Consider the following 22,055-nt stretch of genomic DNA (forward strand, 5'->3'; position numbering starts at 1 on the left):
GCCTGGGCGAGTCTATTTTGAAGAAGTGGCGTTAGAAGAAGTTTAAGTTTAAAAAATTTGGCTCTCAAAAGAAATTTCAATCGTTGTACTGTTGATATTTGGCTCTGTTGACTAATGAGTTTGCCGACCACTGGTTTAGGACATTGTCTTCTCCGTGAGCCTCCTGTTAATAAAATGGTCATGGTCAGTAGAAGTGCTTGAGCCTTGACTCATTGGCTTAAGAAAATGCATTGTAGCATTCTTGAAAGGTCCCAGGGTTTCCAAGGAAACACACGTGTTACTTCATTCAACTCTTAGAATTTTTTTTTTTTGCTGTTAAACTACATCTCATGGATGGTTTCTTAGACTAGCCCTTCCTTTTCTGATGAAATAACCCTGCCTTGTTGTTCATTCTTGGGGCAGTGATGTTCATCAGATGCCTATCAGGGGCGGTTTAGGCAGCTTGAGCAGGGAGATATGGCCCCTGCCATGAACACACTTGTAGCTGGAGTGGGGCGAAAGCAAAGTTTCCTAGAAATCGGCAAAGTCAATAGAGCCCAGGGTTGATAAACAAGGGTCCAGGGTTCTAATACTTTTCCTTCCACTTCCTAATAACCAGGGACCTTACTGAAGGCACTGAACTGCTACCTCCGGGACTGTTCCCTTATCTGTATGATGAGAGGGTCGATTTAAATAACTTCTAAGGTTCCTTTTGACTTTTGCATTGGATGCATCCTTAGACCAATGGGGCTGGTATCAGGCGCCAGTCCCAAGCACTGGAAGAGGACTTTAGAAAATTTCAAGGAAGGCACTTTAAAGTTCCTAGTGGGAGGAGGGAAGGGAGAGGATGGAGGGTTGAGGCATGGGGCCCAACACAGGGGCCCCACCTGTCTTGGTTTTAGGGCCATACCGTTCTGGATGTAAAAAGACTTTAAACATTTCTCCATTTCCCTCACCTTTAAAATCCCAAATATACCTGATTCCCGAGGGTGTAAAATGTTCATAGACACTGAGAGTGTAAAATGTGGCTTTGGATCCCCGGTAGCCAAGGGAGTATCCAGTTTCAGCTCTTTATGGAGGGAGGGAGTGTGTCTGAAGTTTCATTTGAACGATAGTCTTGTCACCCCTGCTGATTCTAGAACAGCAGTGAACACACCTTCCTTGGAGGCAGGTAGGTGTATTCATTGCCCTTTCTGAATACAGGAAGCAAAATATTTTCCTCTCTCCCTCCTCCCCCCATACACACACTCTGGAAACAATGATTTTCAGCCATCTTCATAGAGGGTGTTTTTTTCAGAATGTAAAAATGAACATCAGGGTCTTTCTTTTGTATTTTTGTGACTAAATTTGTTTATTAAGTACTTGAATAAACTGGTATGCAGGTCATGGATCTGTTAGTTTTGTTTATACTTCCAGTTAATTGCTATGTTATTGTGTTATTGCTTAGCTTGGTTTCATTGAACACATAATTCAGCGTCTTTTAAAGTGGGAAACATCATTTAGATTTTCCGTTATTCCCCCCCTCGCCCTCCCCACTCGGCCTCACACACTCTCAGTAAGGGAAGCTGGATTGCAGAAGGCCCTGGCCCTGTGGGAGCTGGGGGACTATGAAGGCTTTAGTGAACCATTTGGGTGACACTCTCAACACTGGGTTTATACTTTATCTTTCCCGTCTAGTGGCTGAGCAGGCAGAATCCATTGACAATCCATTGCATGAAGCTGCAAAAAGAGGTAGGTGTGATTCTTTTGATTGAGATATACAGAACAGTGACACACAGAGATTTTAATTATACAGTTTGGTGACTTTTGACAAATGTGTACAGCCATGTAACCAATACCCAGATCAAGGTCCAAGATTTAGAACATTTCTATCATCCCAGAAAGTTCCCTTTCTAGTTAAATCCCTGTCTCCCCCAGAGGCAGTCTCTGTTCTGCCTTCTGTCATCCTAGAGAGATAAGTGTAATTTCGATTTTAAAATGTCAGTCACTCACACTTTTGAGTGCCTTATATACCCCGTGCTCAGTGGCAAGTGGAAAGGAATGGTCTGTGACTCCCAGAGGTTATAGTCTGGAAAGAGAGAGATGTGTGTGACAGAACAAGATGGTGTGATATGTACAGCAATGGAAGTGTGTTTGAGTTAAACAGGCTCCAGAGGCCAGAATGAGTAACAGGAGGGCAGGAGGGTGGGGGCTTCTTGGGGGTACAGCATTTGGGAGAGTATTAATGGTGTGTGTGTGATAAGGGTAGAATCAGGGAGGGAGGGAGCAACAAGATGGGCCTTGTACCTGAGGCTTTATCCTGTACATCAGTAGTTTTCCACTGAGTGTAATTCCTCCCTCCATACCCTAGCCTAGAACATTTGGCAATATCTGAAGATATTTTGACTGTCATGACTAGGGGAATACCACTGGCACCTTTTGGGTAGAGGCTGGGGTGTTGCTGAATATATTATAGGATACAGGACAGCGCCAATAACAAAGAATTCTCCAACCTCAAATGTCAATAAGTTTACTGTTGAGAAACCCTGCATGGGGAGTGTTTGCAAGGATTCTTTTATTTTATTTTAGGTCTTTTTGAAATCAGAATGTGCAAAAGGAAATTATTGGCTTAGGATTGTGCATAAGTAGAGCTACGAAACTGACATTTAAAACTTTTTTTTGTAAATTAGATATTTAGGGCATTAGCCAGGGGATTTTAAATCAGTAGTTTTACTTTGATATGTGAGTAGAAAATCAGAGTGGGTTATTTAGTGTTTCTTTTCTTGTAAGAACTGAAAGTGCATTTTAAATATGAATATAGGTAATGTCTGCTTGTTCTTAGGTTTGACTCCCCCCACCCCCCAATTTTAGGAATTCACAAAGGAAAAATATCTATTTTTTACAAAGTAAAAATACCTTAAGCAGACCCATTTAGGCAACTCTTCCCATTAACCTACTATTAAAAATTGATGTTAATGCTTTCCATTAATAAACTGGAAGTCAAAATATACCATAATAGATGCATTACTCAGCAGGTCTTATTTTCAGACTTGCTGATTAATCCATTGCAGAATGAAATTGATTTGAAGGCCAAACAAAAACCAAAATTCTTTTTCTTGTGCTTTCATAAATGTAAAATTTTTTTCAGGCAACTTGAGCTGGTTGAGAGAGTGTCTGGACAACCGAGTTGGGGTCAATGGCTTAGACAAAGCTGGCAGCACTGCCTTGTACTGGGCTTGTCACGGGGGTCACAAAGGTATTCCATTTTGTTTGTTATCATAAATGTCTATGCTTCTGAAAAATATACTTCATCTAGGGGGGTCGGATTTATAGAAATGAAAAAAAAAAATTGGTTATTCTTGTCAAATCCTTTAGAACATCAGTCAATAGCCCTGATCCTAGAAGCTTTCTTTGTAACGCAGTAGGTTGAATGTCATCAGTCAGCCTTCTACATGGGCCTCTTTGACTTGAAGGAGTGGAAGCTTCCTTTCCTCAGACTTGGCAAAGTTATAGGAAAACAACAGTCATTTAAAAACAAACCCCAATATCTAATCTTACAGAAGAAAGGGGCAGAATGGACTCCTCTAGCTTAGCTTTTTCCATGATATATGCTTTGATCATATACATTTGAAAATTAATGCAAGCTGTTAGATTCAGGAGAAAGAGCATTTGCTTGAGTTAGTGATTCAGTTGTTAACTTTCTCTGTTATAGTCCCTAGTAATAATGACAGATGGAATTTCTAGATGTATTTCAAACTGGCCAAAATTATGCCACAACCACTCTCTTTACACCTCTCTACAACCCAAAAACATAATCCCAACAACAATGAGAATCAAAAAACCCCAACAAATTAAAGAGCATAGCTGAAGGAAAATGTATGGTTGTGTCCCAAAAAGATACCCATTTTATTTTAGTTAATAAACACAAATTAGTGATATAAATATTAGGTATCATAGCAATTGTAAAAATATTCCTGTAATAGATGTCATGTGAAAATGCAAAAGCCAAATTATTTGAAAAAAAAAATTCCCGAAGTAATTCCACCTTTTAGAGCCTTAAGACTTCAATTTAGAAAAATTTGTTATAAGGATTTTCTTAAAAATTCTTCTAAAGAATTCTCTTCTTTAAACGTATTATGCCTAGTTTTATCAGACTTTTAAAAAATTCTTAAAAAATTATTATTTTTTCTATTTGAATTTCAGATATAGTAGAAATGCTATTTACTCAACCAAACATTGAACTGGACCAACAGGTAAGATTCTTTACATGAAAGTCATTTAACACACCTGCCTTGTTCTTTTTGTGCAGCTTATGGGCATGAAAAAAATCATGTCATAGTGTCTTGAAAATCATATCATGAATCATATGTCTTCAAGTAGAATCCTGAGAAAGGGGAGCTTGCTACTGATTATTTGGTTGACAGAATTATAGGTTGTAAATGATTTCTTTCCAAATTTTGCAGGCATGCCTCCATGGTATTCTACTCTCTGGGGTTGCCTTTGAGAGGTTTGATGCCATTTTGATTTCCATTCTTTTGTGTGTGATCTACTTTTTCTCTTAATTTGCCTCTTTAACTTTGGTGTTCTAAAATTTCACAGTGATGGGCTTCAGTGTGGGTCTTTTCCCAATAACGATGGTGAGTATTTTCAGCCTGGAAAAATATCTTGTATTATTCCTTTTATAGTTCTTATGGTCACTTTCTAATCATTTTCTTTGTTCTTTGGTTCTGAATGCCCATTAGTAGTTATGTTAGACCTCTTAGGTTGAACCTCCAATTTTCTTAGCTTTTCTAAGATTTTTCTCACTTTTATTTTCATGCTTTATTTTGGTTACCTTTTCTATTTTGTAACTTTTCTATTGCTATGTAATAAATTACCCCAAATATAGCAGTCTAAAACAACACTCATTTACCTTATATTTTCTGTAGACCAAAATCCTGAACATGACATAGATGGGTTCTCTGCTCAGGTCTCATAGGTTGGAATGTAGGTATTGGCTAGAGTGGGATTCTTATATGGAGATCACATCCTTTTCCAAGCTCTTGAGGTTGCCAGGAGAATTGACTTTCTTGTACTGGTAGTAATGTGGACCTCAGCTTTCAGAGACCACTCATCTCTATGGACAGTTCACAGCATGACTATTTGATTTCTTCCTCAAGTCCAGTGGGAGATTGTATCTCTGACACTATACCTGTTTTTTGGGAAAGGGCACACCTGATTAGGTCAGGCCTACCCAGTATAATCTCCCTTTTGATGAACTCAACATCAACTGATTAGACACCTAATTATGGGAGTGATATTTTATTTACTGGTCTCAACCACGACTCAAAGGGAGGGAATTATGCAGTGGGTGTGTGCCAGGAGCAGGAGTCTTGGAGGCAAGCTTAAAATTCTGTTTACCCCAAGCTCTTTCTTTTATTCTGATTGTTATTTTAAATAGCGTTCTTTATTTCTTGTTTCATTATTTAATATATCTCTGATGTTAAGTATAGCTTTTGGAAACATTTTCTGCTATTCACAGTACTGTATCTTTTCCCACAGAGATTCATTTGATTTTTTGTTTTGGTTCTTTTTCAAATACGGACTTTCCTCACATACCTAGTGTCTTTGTCCCTTCATGTTTAAGTGTACTAGTAATTAGAAGCTCTGTGTACTTGTTGTCTGGTGGGCTTCTCCACAGGTTTTGCTGGGTTGTCCCTATGTGCCAGCATGAGTACTCCCTCCCTCCTCCACATGTGGGGCTGATCAGCTTCAACAGAAAAGTAACCTCCAGCCTCCTGTCTGGGTACATGTTAGATTGTACACATCGGGGCAAGGAAGTCATAAAGGCAGTTGGGAGAGCAGTCTTACTGCTCGGTTTTAGGTTTTTCAGCTAGCCCCTGGTTATATTTCCTGGCCTTATTGCCACCTTCTTTTTTTTTCTTTCTTCTATTTTTTTTATTATTTTTTTTAAATTTCTTTATTGATCAAGGTATTACATATGTGTCCTCATCCCTCCATTAACCCCCGACCCCCCACTCATGCCCTCACCTCCCTGGTGTTCATGTCCATTGGTTAGGCTTATATTCATGCATACAAGTCCTTTGGTTGATCTCTCCTCCTTTCGCCCACCCTCCCCTACCTTCGCTCTGAGGTCTGGCAGTCTGATAGATGCTTCTCTGCTTCTGGATCTGTCCCTGTTCATCAGTTTATGTTGTTCATTATATTCTACAAATGAGTGAGATCATGTGGTATTTGTCTTTCTCTGACTGGCTTATTTCACTTAGCATAATGCTTTCCAGTTCCATCCATGCTGTTGCAAATGGTAAGAACTCCTTTTTTACTGCAGCGTAGTATTCCATTGTGTAGATGTACCACAGTTTTTTAATCCACTCATCTGCTGATGGGCACTTAGGCTGTTTCCAAATCTTAGCTGTGGTGAATTGTGCTGCTATGAACATAGGGGTGCATATATCCTTTCTGATTCGTGTTTCTAGTTTCTTGGGATATATTCCTAGAAGTGGGATCACTGGGTCAAATGGGAGTTCCATTTTTAGTATTTTGAGGAAACTCCATACTGTTCTCCACAGTGGCTGCACCAGTCTGCATTTCCACCAGCAGTGCAGAAGAGTTCCTTTTTCTCCGCATCCTCGCCAACACTTGTCATTTGTTGATTTGTTGATGATAGCCATTCTCACGGGTGTGAAATGATACCACATTGTTGTTTTGATTTGCATCTCTCGGATAATTAGTGACTTTGAGCATGTTTTCATACGTCTCTTTGCCTTCCTTCTGTCCTCCTTCGAAAAGTGTCTATTTAGGTCCATTGCCCATTTTTTGATTGGATTGTTTATCTTCCTTTTGTTAAGTTGTATGAGTTCCCTATAAATGTTGGAGATTAAACCCTTATCAGTGATGTCATTGGCAAATATGTTCTCCCATACAGTGGGCTTTCTTGTTGTTTTGTTGATGGTTTCTTTTGCTATGCAAAAGCTTTTTATTTTGATGTAGTCCCATTTGTTTATTTTCTCTTTAGTTTCTATTGCCCTGGGAGCAGTATCAGTGAAGAAGTTCCTTCGGCACATGTCTGAGATTTTTCTGCCTACGGATTTTTCTAGTATTTTTATGGTTTCCCGTCTTAGTTTTAAGTCCTTTATACATTTTGAGTTTATTTTTGTGTATGCCACCTTCTTTTGTACCTAGTGTCCATGAGCTTGGAAACTCTCTGGTTAATTTCTTGACAGGGTAATTTTAGCATCTGTACTGGATCCTCTGGCAGCAGGAAGAGAGGCAGGTGATCTGGGGTTCTGGGGTTACTTCTTACAAACACTTTTTCCCAGTACCCTTGTTTTCACCCCATACCTCATTCCTGCTCTAGTGTCTCTAGGCATCTCCAGTTCCCAGTTCATGCCAGGTTTCTGTGGAGGGAAGTCTGCTGGCTTCCTTCTGATGTCTTGCTCTGCAGGCCTCTGTGCTTCCACTTGGGTTCTGTCACTGCAGTTTCTATTCCTCCATCCCATTCCATCTCCCTACATGACTCATCTCCCATCTCTTGAGTCTGCTTACCCTCTTTGGAATCTTATAGGATTTTATAACTTTCTTCTCATTTGAGGTTTACTTAGAGCAGTAATTTTCAACCACTATGCTGCAAGAATTTTTAAAACATGCAATACATGACTATTTAGTCAGGGGCACTGACCTCTTTTCCCTTAGATTGTTAAATAAAAAAAAATGACCACAGGCAACACAACAGTAGCTGTCCTGTGTAAATGCCCTGTCTTGAACCATAAATATATAGGACATATACTGGTTACGTTGTATAATAAGGTTGTGTTTGTTTAGTTAATTCTTAGTACCAGAAATACTTATATACATGATTTTTTGAAAAGTCACTTTTAGCCCTAGCTGGTTTGGTTCAGTGGATAGAGCATCGGCCTGCAGACTGAAGGGTACCGAGTTTGATTCCAGTCAAGGGCACATGCCCGGGTTGCAGGCTGGATCCCCAGTAGGGGGCATTGCAGGAGGCAGCCAATCAATGATTCTCTCTCATCATTGATGTTTCTATCTCTCTCTCTCTCCCCCTTCCTCTCTGAAATCAATAAAAATATTTTTTAAAAATTAAAAAGTCACTTTTACCCTGGCCAGGTAGCTCAGTTGGTTAGAGTGTCATCCTGATAGACCAAGATTGCGGGTTCAATCCTGGTCAGGGCACATACAAGAATTAACCAATGGATGCATTGGATGCATGAATAAGTGGAATAACAAATAGATGTTTTAAAAATAAATAAATTAATTAAAAGTCATTTTGGAATAAAAAGGATAGGTAATTAAATTAATTATTATTATTATTATTTTTTTGTAAACCAAAGTTATACCTTTTTTTTTCTTGTTAGCCTGGCAAAAAATATATTTTTGGGTGTGCCGCAGAATTGTAGTCATTAGTTTATGTGTGCCATGAGTTGAAAAAGGTTGAAAATCACTGACTTAGAGTAAGCCTAAATTCCTGTGTTTTCGGTCTACACTCTATTTTTAAAACGTTACTTTCTTTTCTCTGTTAATTTTTTAAATTGAATTTATTGGGATGACGTTGGTTAATAAAATTACATAGGTTTCCGGTGTACAGTTCTATAATACATTATCTGTACATGTATTGTGTGTTCACCACCCCGTTATGCTAAGTGAAATAAGCAAGTCAGAGAAAGACAAGTACTATATGATTTCTTTTTTAAAAAAATCCTAACCTGAGGATATGTTTTACTGATTTTAGAGATAGGGATAGGGAGAGAAAGAGAGAGAGAGAAAGAGAGAGAGAGAGATGAGAGAAACATCAATTGGTTGCCTCCTGTATGTGCCCCCTCTGGGAATCAAACCCACAACCTAGGTATATGCCCTGACCAGGAAATGAACCAGCAACCTTTTGGTGCACAGGGCGATGCTCCAACCAACTGAGCCACACCAGCCAGGGAATCATATGATTTCACTCATATGGAACCTACTGAACAAAATGAACTAACCAACAAAACAGAAACAGACTCATAGATAGTAAACAGACTGACAGCTGTCAGAGGGGATGGGGGTTGTGAGGTCTGGATGAAAAAGGTGAGGGGATTAAGCTACTTTCTCTTTTTATCACCATAGAACAAGTTGGGAGACACAGCTTTGCATGCTGCTGCCTGGAAGGGTTATGCAGATATTGTCGAGTTGCTTCTGGCAAAAGGTAAAGTGTGCTGAGTTTACCTGGACTTTGCTTACCCTGAAAAATAGGCTACATCCAATTACACCAGTAGGAAGAATAGGAAGAGTAGGAAAAAATAATAGCCTCCTTATTTTAATACTGGGATTTTTAACCTTTACGCTGTCTGTATCACCGAGTTGTTATGATATGATGGAATTATTTCGATAATTTGTGTTTTTAGTTTTAGATTAAAACTGTGGTAAGCTTTAAAATGATATATATTAATTTTAGTAAGAATTTATTGTACATTTCTGTAGGATTAAAGGACCTTAGAAGAAGAAAGAGGTGTGGTGTGTGTGTGTGTGTGTGTGTGTGTGTGTGTGTGTGTGTGAGAGAGAGAGAGAGAGAGAAAGAGAGAGAGAGAGAGAGAGAAGGAGGGGGGGGGGAACAGAGGAGGTCCTCTCTGAGAAAGCTGTATGGGTAAAGTCTCTGAGGCTCCTGTTCTTTCAGGAAAGTCTTGATAGCTAAGAAAGATGTCTGTGGCTGCAGTGTCCTGCTCTGACTGAGCAGGTGTTAGATGATAGAGAATGAGAGAAGATCCCTTAATTCTCTGTTTTTACATAAGTCAGAGGGGACTGTGAAATTATGGACTGACCGTCCATTCAACCATTTGTCCCACAAATACTCATTAACCCTTACAGCGAACCAGGCATAACACCCTGGTCCAGAAGGCTATAATATAAGATGCTTGAGCCCCCAAGGCCCTGTTCCATGGATGTACTACCGTTAGGGCTCCTTGGAGCAATGTTGGCATATAGGAGAGGAAATGTTTTTGATGTGAAGTATATCGATGATGTAAACTCTTGGTCTAAAAGATTGGACACCACTTTAGTTGTGCTCCCCCCAAAGTTATGCCGAAAGCTGTGCTACCAGCTATGGAGCCAGTGGCCACGTGCGCACTTGAGCCCCTGAAATAAAGGCTAGTATGAATTGAGATGTGCTGTTAGTGGAAATGAACCCCAGATTTTGAAGACTTAATGAAAAAAAAAGTAAAGTATCATAATCATTTTTATAATGGTTACATGATGGAGTGATAACATTTCAGATATACTGGGTAAAATAAAGTATATTATTTAAATGAATTTCACTTTTGGAAAATGCGGCCACTGGAAAATTGAAAATTACATATATGGCTCTGATTTGTTGAAGAGGATGTGGTTGCAAAGAGAATGGTATTCTCACACATGGTGGCAGAAAGTGAAAATTGCTAAAGCCTTCCTGGGAAGCAGCCTGACAGGAGCTAGCAGAATTAAAAATGTACATATTCTTACATTTCAACACCACTTCTAGGAAACCATCCTTCAGAAATACAGACACACACACACACACACACACACACACACAAAGATGTTCAAGGAGGTTCATGGCAGAATTGTTTGCGATCATGAAAATTAGGAACAACAGCTAAGTGCCCCCCAGTAGAGGAGAGATTAAATAAATTTTGGCCCATCCACAAAATGGAATACTTATAAACATTTGAATAGGTTGAGTTATAAGTATGTGTGTTACTAAGGAAGTAGTACCATTATAAATTAAGTTAAAAAAATCTTGGAGTCAAAAGGTATAAACTTCCAATTATAAGTCATGGGGATGTAACACACAGCATGGTGATATAGTTAATAATACTGTATTGCATATTTGAAAGTTGCTCAGAGAGTAGATCTTAAAACTTCTCATCACATAAAAAAAGTTTTTTGTAATTGAATGGTGAAGGATGTTAACTAGACATTGTGGTGATCATTTCACAGTATCTATAAATACTGAATCATGTACACTTGAAACTAATATAATTTTATGTCCATTATACACCAGTTAAAAAATGAAATGACAGACCAATACATGTAGCTTGCTTTTGTGTGGATGTACATATATGTCTGTGAATGCATTCATGCACTTGAAGGAGATAACTGAAGCCCACTTGTGAGGAATGGTTACCTGTGAAGAAGGTAGAAAATGGGGAAGGATGCATTTGTTGGGAGATAAAAAATGGGACATATGGATTTGGTCAGCATGCTTCTGTATTTTTGAATCTTTAATGATGAGAATGTATTCATGAATGCTGATATAATATTTAACACAATTAAGACAAGGAAAAAAAGTATGTAGAAGATGGGTTATGGGAATTATGAATAAATTGCCTCTAAGTTTTATTATATTACTATTTTGCTAATTTACATGAGAATATAGTTATAGACATAAAATATTAATTCCCCTCAAGCTCAACCCACATGATCTTTCCCAAAGACAGTGAACAGAAGAGGCAAAGGGTGTATTGCATTTAATCTCCAAACAATCATGCTGGGGCACATTAACTAGTGGGGTCGAACTGCTTTAGGATTTACCAGAGGACATCAAATTCTACAGGGACTTGAAGGGAAAGGCATTTTGATCGTGCATAATTATCACATGTGCAGAAACAAGCTCCCTGATTAAAGATGCCAAATACACTATTACTGGTTTGAGAAAGTTTTTCTGCTTTGAAAAAACTTACTTCTGAGCCACAAAAGTTCTCCAGTTAGTTTTGCCAAAAGTAATCAGTTTTGGTGGAAAGAGTATTGCTTCTGCTACAGTGTTCAAAAACATCTAATTTATGTTTCTTGTGTTGGGAAAGGTGCTAGAACAGATTTAAGAAACAATGAGAAGAAGCTGGCCCTGGACATGGCTACTAATGCTGCCTGCGCAACTCTCCTGAAAAAGAAACAGGGAACAGGTATTTTTTAAAAAATAAATCTTTATTGTTCAGATTATTACAGATGTTCCTCTTTTTTTCCCCCCATAGCTCCCCTCCACCTGGTTCCCATCCCATGTTGTTGTTTTTTTAAAATATATTTTTATTGATTTCAGAGAGGAAGGGAGGGAGAAAGGAATAGAAACATCAATGATGAGAGAGAATCATTGATCAGCTGCCCTCCTGCATGCCCCACACTGGGGATTGAGCCCACAACCTGGACATGTGCTCTAACCCAGAATCAAACCATGACCTCCTGGTTCATAGGTTGACATTCAACCCCTGAGCCACGCCAGCTGTGTGTGTATTTGGTTTTAACCCTTCTTTTCCAATGGTGCTGTCATGACTAAGATTTCTCAATTTAGTATTAGGAAAAAAAAATTTTTCTTGATAAACTCTTCAGGTGATTCTGAAGTTAGATTGTCTATCCTTGGTCTAAATCAGAACCTCTAACAAAGAAGAGTACCCTCATGCAAACTAATTTGAAGAGACAAATTAAACATACAAATTTTTGTATATTTCTTTGTTTCTTACAATCAAATTCTAATCACTTTGCTTTTCATTACAGTCCTTTTCAGAGAACCATGGTCTCCATCTCTTCTTTTCAGATACATTTTTTTATAAGTGGATATCTCTAAATATTTTTTAACTTAAGCATTCAACAGCTCCCTGATTATATTTTGTTTCTGTTTTAAATGAGAACCTCAGTAAACTATTTTAGCCCAGCTGGTGTGGCTCAGTGGTTGAGTGTCCACCTATGAACCAGGAGATCACAGTTCATTCCCTAGTCAGGGCACATGCCTGGGTTGTGGGCTTGATCTCCAGTGAGGGCGTGCAGAAGGCAGCCCATCAATGATTCTCTCTCCTCATTTGATGTTTCTACGTATCTCCTTCTCCCCCTCCCTTCCTCTCTGAAATCAATAAAAATATATTAAAATATTTTATACTTTGTAAACATTTTGGCATTTATTTGTAGTACTGTGGGTGGTTTTTAAAGATGAAGTTTAGGTATACATTCTTAAAGATAAAAATAGCTATTGATGTGGGAGAATAGGTTTGAAAAAAATGAAAGGCTTGTGTGGTTGTTTTGAAAAGATGTTAAAGAAAGGTGTTAAACAGCATTGCAGTCATTCCTGATTAACATTCAGAGACCGGATGTTATTTGACCTCTCAGTACATAGCCTATTGAATGTGTCCCCCAGAATCATTCTAATGTGATTCCTGAAAGAAATGCTGGAGGGTGTGCCTTGAACTCTTCTTCCTATCCTTCTCTTCTGATTCCCCTCTTCATTCATCATTAGCCTACCGGCCCCTGAGAAACCCAGAGATGTAGGAAAAGAAAGGTAGAAGATGATTTGGTTAGAGGGAACTTCTCATCTCTTTTTTCTCACATCTCAAGTCTTACTCTACTTTATGTTTGGCATTTTAATACCACTTTGAAGTATATAATTAGTACATATTTTTCACTGTTTTGTTTTTTTTTTAAAGGAACCTATAATGGTTTTTCCAAATCTTTAGCATTGCTACTCATCATTCCAACCCTTCTTAGTGTTGCTTTAGAACAGGGGTGGGGAATGTCTGGCCTGCAGGCCTTCTAAGGCCCACAAAATCATTGGTTTGGCCTGGCTGGTGTGGCTCAGTGATCAAGTGTTGACCTATGAACCAGGAGGTCATGGTCCTATTCAGGGCATATGCCCGGGTTGCTGGCTCGATCCCCAGTGTGGGGCAAGCTGATCGATGATTCTTTCTCATCACTGATGTTTCTATCTCTCTCTCTCCTTTTCCTTTCCTCTCTGAAAAACTAAAAAAATATGCATCATTGGTCTGGCCCTGCCAAGGCATTAGGGGTGAGTTAATTGAATGTTTGACCAAATATAGCAGGCTAATTTTTAAGGTGATAATTTTGTATGGCCCATGAATGAGTTTTTAAATATCTAAATGGCCCGGGCAGAAAAAAGGTTCCCCACTCTTCCTCCTTTAGAATCTAAAGTTTAGACTGATGAATCTTGGAGAACTACAATATAACTTTTGAAAAAATCTTTATTATAGAGGCTAAAGTGCATTTGTTTTCATTTTAACTTGAAGGTATTATCATTTTAAGGGTTTGTGTAATGAGCTACTGATTCTGTTTTTATCATTTGAATTGATTTCTCATTAAGTTTTGAACCCTTCTCCCTCAGGTATCCTTTTATTTATGAGAAGAGGCAATCTTACGTTGTCCTATACATATTCCATTCCTAGCAGAAGCAACAAAATAAAGTCCGTCCTCTGGTTTCCTGTTTCAGCCCATCAAAAATATCACAGTCCCCTTCTCTTCCTGGCTCCCCAAGGGAGCTTCCCGGAATTATCCTCCTTACCGATTATGGGATTCCCATCACAGCCCTCCTCTCGAATCTGTTGTTCCTTTTTGTCCTTTATTCCAGACGTGTGTTTGTTCCAGATCCTTATTTCTTTTAACTTCAGATATAAAATGTCAGCTGTTAAGCAGTTTGGGGACTCTTTAATTATTTAAGCCATGTGTGCTCACTAGCAGAGCAAGCCTTTCTTTAAAGTAATTGCTCCTACAGAGATGAAATAGGTTCTAGTAAGTGAGAGAGAAAGTATTTACCAGCTGAGTGGTGCTCCCCAGCTGCATTGTTGCTGGGGAGAGAGACTGTTACTTGATGTGGACCTCCTACTCCTGCTGCCTTGGTTGGGTTAGGAAATAGGACTCTGGCCTAATTTCCTTTCTCTGCCATTGACTTCCTGTTGCTCTGTGGGTGTCTTCAGAATGTCCTGACTGAGGAGTAAGGTTTCTTGTGAGCTGAAGGTTATCAGAAGCTCATGCATAGTGTGAGCTTGATCATGATAGGCAAGGAAAATGCCAAATGTGCTCAGCCCCTAGAGAGCTGCACCCAGAAGCCTTGACGTGAGCAGCTGGACTGGGGAGAGGCAGGTGGCCAGCTCTCCTCTGTCTCTCACCTTTTGGAAGTCTTTGTAGAAAAGGGCTAGAAGATGGGCGCTCTTTTTCTCTGTTCACTCCAAGTGTCTTTAGCATGCCTTCCTAAGTATGTACTGATTGGATAATGGATTTGTTAAGGAGGTAATCTTGGGGCCTGGCATACAGAGCCAAGAATGGAATTTTCATATTTCGATTTTCATGTTACCTTTTTCTTTCTTTTTTGTTTTTCTGCTTCATTTCCTCAGCAATCCAGTTAAAATTTTTTAAATTTGTATTTTGATCCTAGTTGGAATGAGAGTTTAAATATTGAGCTGTGTCACTAATTGCCAGCATGAACTCTAAGCTGGAAAAGGTATATTCTGATATCATTGTCCACTTCTCGGATTTTTTTATAGGAAAAAAAAATTCATTTGTTTTAATTACTATGAAGGATAACTTTAGGATATAAGGGTGGGGTAAGAGTCATATTTGAGGGCTGAACCCTTTAATCCTTTTTCTAATAAAATTGGGGTATAATTTACATTAAGTGAAGTGCATAAATTCTAAGTGTACAGTGCGTACACTTATTTGGCACAACCCAGATCCAGATGGAAAACATTTCCCATACTCCAGAGGCCTCCCTTAGTATCCTTACTTCTGTTACCATAGATTAGCTTTGCCAGTTCTTGAACTTGGTATAAATGGAATAAAGCAGTATGTACTTTTCTGTGTCTTTTCCTTAACATTACTTCTGTGACGTTTATCCATGTTATGTGTTTATCCCTCCACCAGTTATTTATGTCTGTCTGTCTGAAGTGCTGATGCTTGATTTGGAACATGTAAGTCCAGGGCACTAAGACTGAAGAAAAATGGAAGTGAGGTAGGGGAGGCTGGAAGTGCTGCTAGGTGATACATTATCATGCTGGGCATGAACCAAGATAGGCTATGAAGAGATACAGCTCATGACTCAGCATTTGTCCATATGAGAAGTTACCAGAGAAACTGCCTCAGAGCGGTCAGTGAAAGGAAAAAGAATTTATTTGCCTGGCTCATTTCTGTCTCTTGAGTTCCATTCAGTCTGAGTTTGCACCATGGCAGGTCATCCTTCTCTTGCTATCAGGAGAAACGAGGTTAAAACAAAGTACAGAAATAACCATTGAAGGACAAAGAATATCTCATATACTGCAAAATGCAGGATTGTAGTAGCAAAGTAGAAGGGAAAAGAACTTTGCTGTTTGTCTCTTTGTCTTTTACTTAAAGCTGCTTTTACCAAGTTAGTTGCCAGACCCGAAGTTTGCGTGTGGGATAGAACAAAATACATTTCTCCCATGTCTCCAGAACTCCTCTTAGGGGAATGGAGAAGAATATAGTCAATCTGGAGACTTGTAATAGTTTGGAAGTGAAATCATGGAAGTTTCCCTCTGTTCTATACCCACTTGTTCTAAACATGTAAAGATTCTTTAAAAAGCTACAATATCATTAATATACCTAAAATTAGTAAGTTCTTAATATCATCAAATGTAATTTTCAAAATTTGCCATTTTTCTTATGCCTACTTATTCTTTGCTTACTTATCTATTTATTTACTTACACTTTGTATAAGTCAGGATCCAAATTAGGTAATTAATAGGTAACTCTCAGTTTTGTTTTGTTTTGTTTTTTAAATTAGTGTTTCCTTTTCTCTTCCCCTGTTTTTAGCCTTGTAATATATTTATTAGAGACTAGGTTAGTTTATTTGAATTTCCCAATGTAGACATTGTAAGTACGTAGTCCCGTGGTGTTGTGCGTCATGTTCTACTGTCTTCTGCATTTTTGTCAAATGATGTTACATCTCCCCCCACCCCCAAAAAATGATGTTAGATCTAGATGTTTGATTAGATTTAGGTCTAGCTATCGTAGGGGGAGAGGAAGGAATACTTCAGAAAGAAAATCATGTCCTTCCACAGAGGCATATAATATCTGGTTGTCACTCTTCCTATGATGTTAGCATCCACTGATGATCATTATTTAGATCCATTATTTCACTAATCTGTTGCAAATGGTGATATTCTAATTCTGTCACTTTTTTTTTTTTTTTCGCCTCAGTTATTAGCTGGGAAATTCTATAAAGAAAAATTTCTCATCGGCTGTTTGGTTACCCAGAGAAATAGTTCATGTAGCCGAAGCAGATGTTAACGTAAAATAACATTGAAACCTGTAAAGAATTTTTGTGGGTTTATTTGAGCCAAGCTATCGACATATGCCGGGAAGCAGAACCTCAATGAACTGAGATAATGCTCCGGAGAATGGCGGGTTACATCTGTATTTATACATTGTAATCAAAGGAAAGGGATGTAGGTGGGTTACATGAAATCCATTGGTGATAGACCATAGAGGTGGGAGAAAGCAAAGCAGGGAAACCCCTGGGACTGGATGAAAAGTAAAATGATAGACACATACTTAGGTGGGTGCAGGAACAATTACCATAACAATGAAGGAATTTGTGGTATCTGTCCTGGAGCCCAGGCACATTAGGTTGTGCCCCAAGGGGTCCAGAAAAAGGGAAGTTACAAGTTACCTAGACATTTCAAGGGTATGTTATTAAAGATGCAAAAAGACAGATAGGCTCAGTTAAGGTGAAGGTGGACCTTGTCAGTGAAGATACCGGCCTAGGATGTAACTACCCACCATAACTGCTTTTAGTTAAACTTTTCAGACCATCCTTTGGGGTTACTTTACTAGTATGTCTCTGAGTTTGCAAGACCGCCATTCAGGCCTTCCCTGAGCTTGTCAGGTTAAGATGTGGCCCCTTTCGTCCACACAGAATAAAGGCTTGATTTTTACCCTTCATTTAAGAGTTTTCAAAATAAGAGTGCTGATTCTTTATCAGTCTCCAAAGGGACCAATGAATTCCCTTTGGTGTGTGCTGAAATATATGATGTGTTTTAATCCTTTATAATTAATATCTTTATGGATAACTTTGGCTAGTGGAGGCTTCTTCAGGTTGGATCCTGAACCATTTTAAAGTGATGCTCATTTTGGTAGAATCCTTGCTTTGTGGCATGACAAGTGGTTTCAGGTGCATTTTTTTTTTTTTACATTTTCTGCCCCAGACTTGAAATTAGTCATATCTCCAATGAGCAGTGGGAATATAGTATTTAGAGACCATGATCTGGGTTCTATAACATATATTTATTTAGCTCTAACAATGTGTTTATATGTGCATTTCAATTCCTCCCTCCCCCCCCTCCTCTAAATTATACCTAGTGTAACCTGTTATAGAAATTTTGAAGCCGGACAACCAATGGGTCCAGGCTGCCTGTCACTACTTGAGCCAATTCACCAGAGACAGGGTTGAATCTTACGTGAGCGTTTATTCCAATAATCCTGGCAGTATGGGAGAGCAGCAGGTCGTCCACAAAAATCTGCTTGCAACCCCCATAAGCCAGCTACTTATATTGGTTAGGGCAATATTACATGGGAAAGTAAGAATTATAGGCATGGGAAGCAGGTAATGGGGGCTGGGGTGAGACGCCATTGTTTGGACAACAAGATTGTTAATCTTTTCATGATAATAGGCAATTCTTGAGTGAGAATGGACCGCATTCCAAGGTTGACTCCCAGGTCCTAGGTTGACTGCCAGCTTCGTGGTTGACTCTGGGGTCCTGGGTGTACAACTCCCAACAAGGTTAGAATGTCCTTTCTTTAATCCGAACAAGCCAATCACGGTTAGCAGCATGATTAATATTTCTTATAACTATAGCTAGTCCCCAGTATTCTATTTTTGCCCATAACAATTTGACCAGACAGTTGAATAGGTGAACATTAAAGTCCCAGTCTTCCTTTTGAACCCTGTTCAAGGTTGATTTTAAATTTAATGAGGTTCAGCTCTTTCTATTTCAAAACTTTTATTTTTCTTTTCAGTCTTTTGCTTCTGAGTATACTTTATCAGTGTTTTCTACAATGAAACTGAAGCTTCTGTGTTTTCATTCTCTTTCCCTTTTCTCCCTCATTAGTTATCTTTCTACCCAGTGACCTTGCCTTCAGGTAAGGCCTCAGGTTGTTGACTGACTGAAGTCCTGTGTGCGCTTGTCCTTGGGGGAGGTTGGAAGCACAGTCCTCATAGGGGAGGGACTTCTGGTGTGTTCCAGGTGGTCGTGGACCATTTTGTATGAGATAGTGTAATGGTACCTTAGCACCACGTGCTTCAATTTCTGCATGTCTAAGGAACATGCAAACAAGTATATTTGTCAGCCTATGTGGCAGCAGTTAGGCTGAAAAGCAAAAGTTGAAGAAGATCCTTGGGGAAAGAACAACCCCTGGGTCTGAGAGAAGATGACAATTTGTTGAATTGTCAGGAGCTTTGTACATGAAAACAAAATCCAAGCAATATTTAATTTCTCTTTTTTGCTTTCTCCCTCTATTTTTTTTAGATGCTGTTCGAACATTAAGCAATGCTGAGGATTATCTTGATGAAGATGACTCAGATTAATCCTTTCTGAAGCTTTAAGAGCTAAAACTTCTGTTGCTTTTGCCATTCCAAAACCTTGTCTTTGCCAGAAGAGTGTTGGTAACTGTTTTTTGTTTTTGTTTTTTAATGTCCATATGAACGTGGAACGTGGCAGTATTGCACTGTGTTTGAGTAGAAAATGTAAATGAATAGTTCTCACCTTTGGTTTGCCAATAAGTTACTGGATTCTTTGCTGTATAAAGTAAGTTTTTGTTCAACAGAATAGAACAAGAAGAGATTATTGCTATTTATCAAGTTAAAGGAATTTTTTAAGAATTTATTTCTTTAAAAAAATCAGGATGGTTTTATAAATTAAATTTCTTTACCTCAAGGATGTTTTGAATGGATTTTTCAAGGGTAGAAATGCTTATTATGATAATAAACCAAAAGACAACAGAAAATTGTCAGTTATTCTGACAAAAATAAACATTTTAAGAGACTTTTTCCTTTTGTCTGTTTTTCTGGTATGACTCTGTGCCAGTAAATAAATAAGTTTTTTATATTTAGGTAAAGACTGAATTTATTTTTTTAAATTACATTTTGTATTTGTTAGCACAGGAGAATCATGAGAGCCAAATCTCCTTTCAGCTTTCTGTATCTGCTTTGATTAAAGTCAAGACAATAATCACTGAAAAGATAACTTTCTAATCCTATCTAATAAAAGAGTAATATGCAAATTGACCATCACTCCAACACACAAGATGGCTGCCCCCATGTGGACACAAGATGGCCACTACAAGATGGCCAGCAGGGCAGGGCAGTTGGGAAGGACCAGGCCTGCAAGGGAGGGCAGTTGGGGGCAATCAAGCCTGCAGGGGAGGCCAGTTAGGGGTGACCAGGCCTGCAGGGCAGGGCCGTTAGGGATGACCAGGCCTACAGGGGAGGGCAGTTAGGGGTGACCAGGCCTGCAGGGGAGGGCAGTTAGGGGCAATCAGGCTGGCAGGGGAGTGGTTAGGGTGATCAGGCTGGCAGGCAGAAACAGGGGCAATCAGGAAGGCAGGCAGGCGAGGAGTTGGGAGCCAGCAGTCTTGGATTGTGAGAGGGATGTCCGATTGCCCGTTTAGGCCTGATCCTACTGGGATGTAGGGGTCCCAGATTGGAGAGGGTGCAGACTGGGCTGAGCGTCACAACCCCCCCGTGCATGAATTTCGTGCACCGGGCCTCTAGTAAGATATATAACTTTAATGAGTATGAAACTTTCAGTTTTATCTCCAAGGTTATACTTAGTATGAAGAAACCTAGCAGCTCATTGTTTAAGGTTTGAAAGGTTAAAAAAGAAATGACTGCCTTGGCCAGGTAGCTCAGTTGGTTACAGTGTTGTCTCGATATGCAAAGGTTGCGGGTTCAATCTCTACTCAGAAGGAACCAATGAATGCATAAATGAGTGGAACAACAAAATGATGTTTCTCTCTGCCCTTTCCTCTCTCTCTAAAAATCAGTCAATCAATTTTTTTTTTTTTTTTAAAAAAGGAAATGATTTCCTTATTATGGAACATGCCATAGTTTTCTATGATGGAGTAGCCAGGAGTCATGGTATTTTTTGTCTTTCAGTTTTTCACATTGGTTTTCTCATGATTCGGATTCTTTTGCTAAAACAACTAACATTTTAGGGAGTCTTCTGTACTATCGAAGTGACACTTTATTTGAGCTTCTAGTTTTTATCACTACTGTGATGATATTAAAAATGACATGACCATTGGCATTTGTCCCGATTCCAGGCACTAGGCTTAGGACTATATTTTGCAAGAAGACTTCGATACTAATTTCAAAAAACACATTGGTGAAGAGAAGGAAATGTTTGAAGAAGGAAGTGGGTTAGCTCAGGAAACGAATAACTGCCTCTAGTCTATAAGGCTTTCCTCTGTCTGAGACTGGTTTTTCTCTCTGTGGGTGCCTTGAGAAAGGATACTCTGAGAAACTGAAATTAACAAAAAAGGATACTTTATTCTCAAAACAAATGTTATTAAATGTGAGGTAAACATTTGTATTTCTTCATAAGCATAAATTTGAAGATACGAAATCATTGTTGAAATTATATCTGTTCTCACAGAACCTTTAAGGATTTGTTCTTTAAAAAGGGTGTTTGTACCATAACAAAAAGCTTTTGGAAATCTCTAACTTTTTGTTCCAGGACACTGTGGGCCTGGGATAATTAGGAAAGAGGCCAACTAAACACTCTTAATTTTTTTAACATGGGCAGAGATAATACATGCATAGATATAGATAGTTTTTATGAAAATATTCTTTGCTTGATGTAGATATATTATTTATGTATTTGAGGAAAAGAATAGTGGGGACTTCACTGTCATTGCTTTTAACATTTTCAAACCTATGAAAATTCTAGAAAGTTGGTCAACTATAGTATTTTGGGGGAGTGGAGGGTGGACTTAGGGATTTGCATGACTTTTTGGTGAAACAGGACATGCATTTAGCTGTGGTTGAAACTCCATGGTGAAATTTACTTTTGTTTCTTGCTTATTCAGCCTAGCTGATCTGAACTTTCTCAGAGATTGTTTCATGCTGAAGTCAGCAGCAAAAATCGGTTCTAGGAACTTGCCACTGCTCTGTCCCTGCAGAGGAGGGCTTTGATTATGTCCTGGGAATGACTTTGGAGATTTCGCTGTAACCTGAGCTTTCTGACAGTCACAGTGTCCTGAACTCCTTCCCAGCCTTTGTATCCTTTAGAAAGAAAATGCCTTTCAGCCCCTTGGGCCAAGGTAGCTCAGAGTGCTTGTTCAGCTACCAG

At 38.9% G+C, this 22,055-nt stretch overlaps 1 protein-coding gene across 2 annotated transcripts in view; it reads left to right on the forward strand.

Moving 5' to 3' along the window:
- OSTF1 (osteoclast stimulating factor 1) overlaps nucleotides 1-19,640 on the forward strand; it is a 54,543-nt gene extending 34,903 nt beyond the window's left edge. Inside the window, exons 5-11 of one of the 2 annotated variants that reach the window (XM_080668428.1) lie at nucleotides 1,657-1,710; nucleotides 3,107-3,214; nucleotides 4,162-4,211; nucleotides 9,076-9,154; nucleotides 11,784-11,882; nucleotides 18,816-18,846; nucleotides 19,233-19,640. In XM_080668428.1, the coding sequence (XP_080524554.1) occupies nucleotides 1,657-1,710; nucleotides 3,107-3,214; nucleotides 4,162-4,211; nucleotides 9,076-9,154; nucleotides 11,784-11,882; nucleotides 18,816-18,846; nucleotides 19,233-19,260 (449 nt within the window). In that variant the 3' untranslated portion in view covers nucleotides 19,261-19,640. The remainder of the gene's footprint in view (nucleotides 1-1,656; nucleotides 1,711-3,106; nucleotides 3,215-4,161; nucleotides 4,212-9,075; nucleotides 9,155-11,783; nucleotides 11,883-18,815; nucleotides 18,847-19,232) is intronic. The other variant, XM_080668427.1, reaches the window with a different exon arrangement.
- Nucleotides 19,641-22,055: the final 2,415 nt, after the last annotated feature.

Source organism: Plecotus auritus (assembly GCF_963455305.1).
Source record: "Plecotus auritus genome assembly, chromosome: 5".
Lineage (NCBI taxonomy): Eukaryota > Metazoa > Chordata > Mammalia > Chiroptera > Vespertilionidae > Plecotus > Plecotus auritus.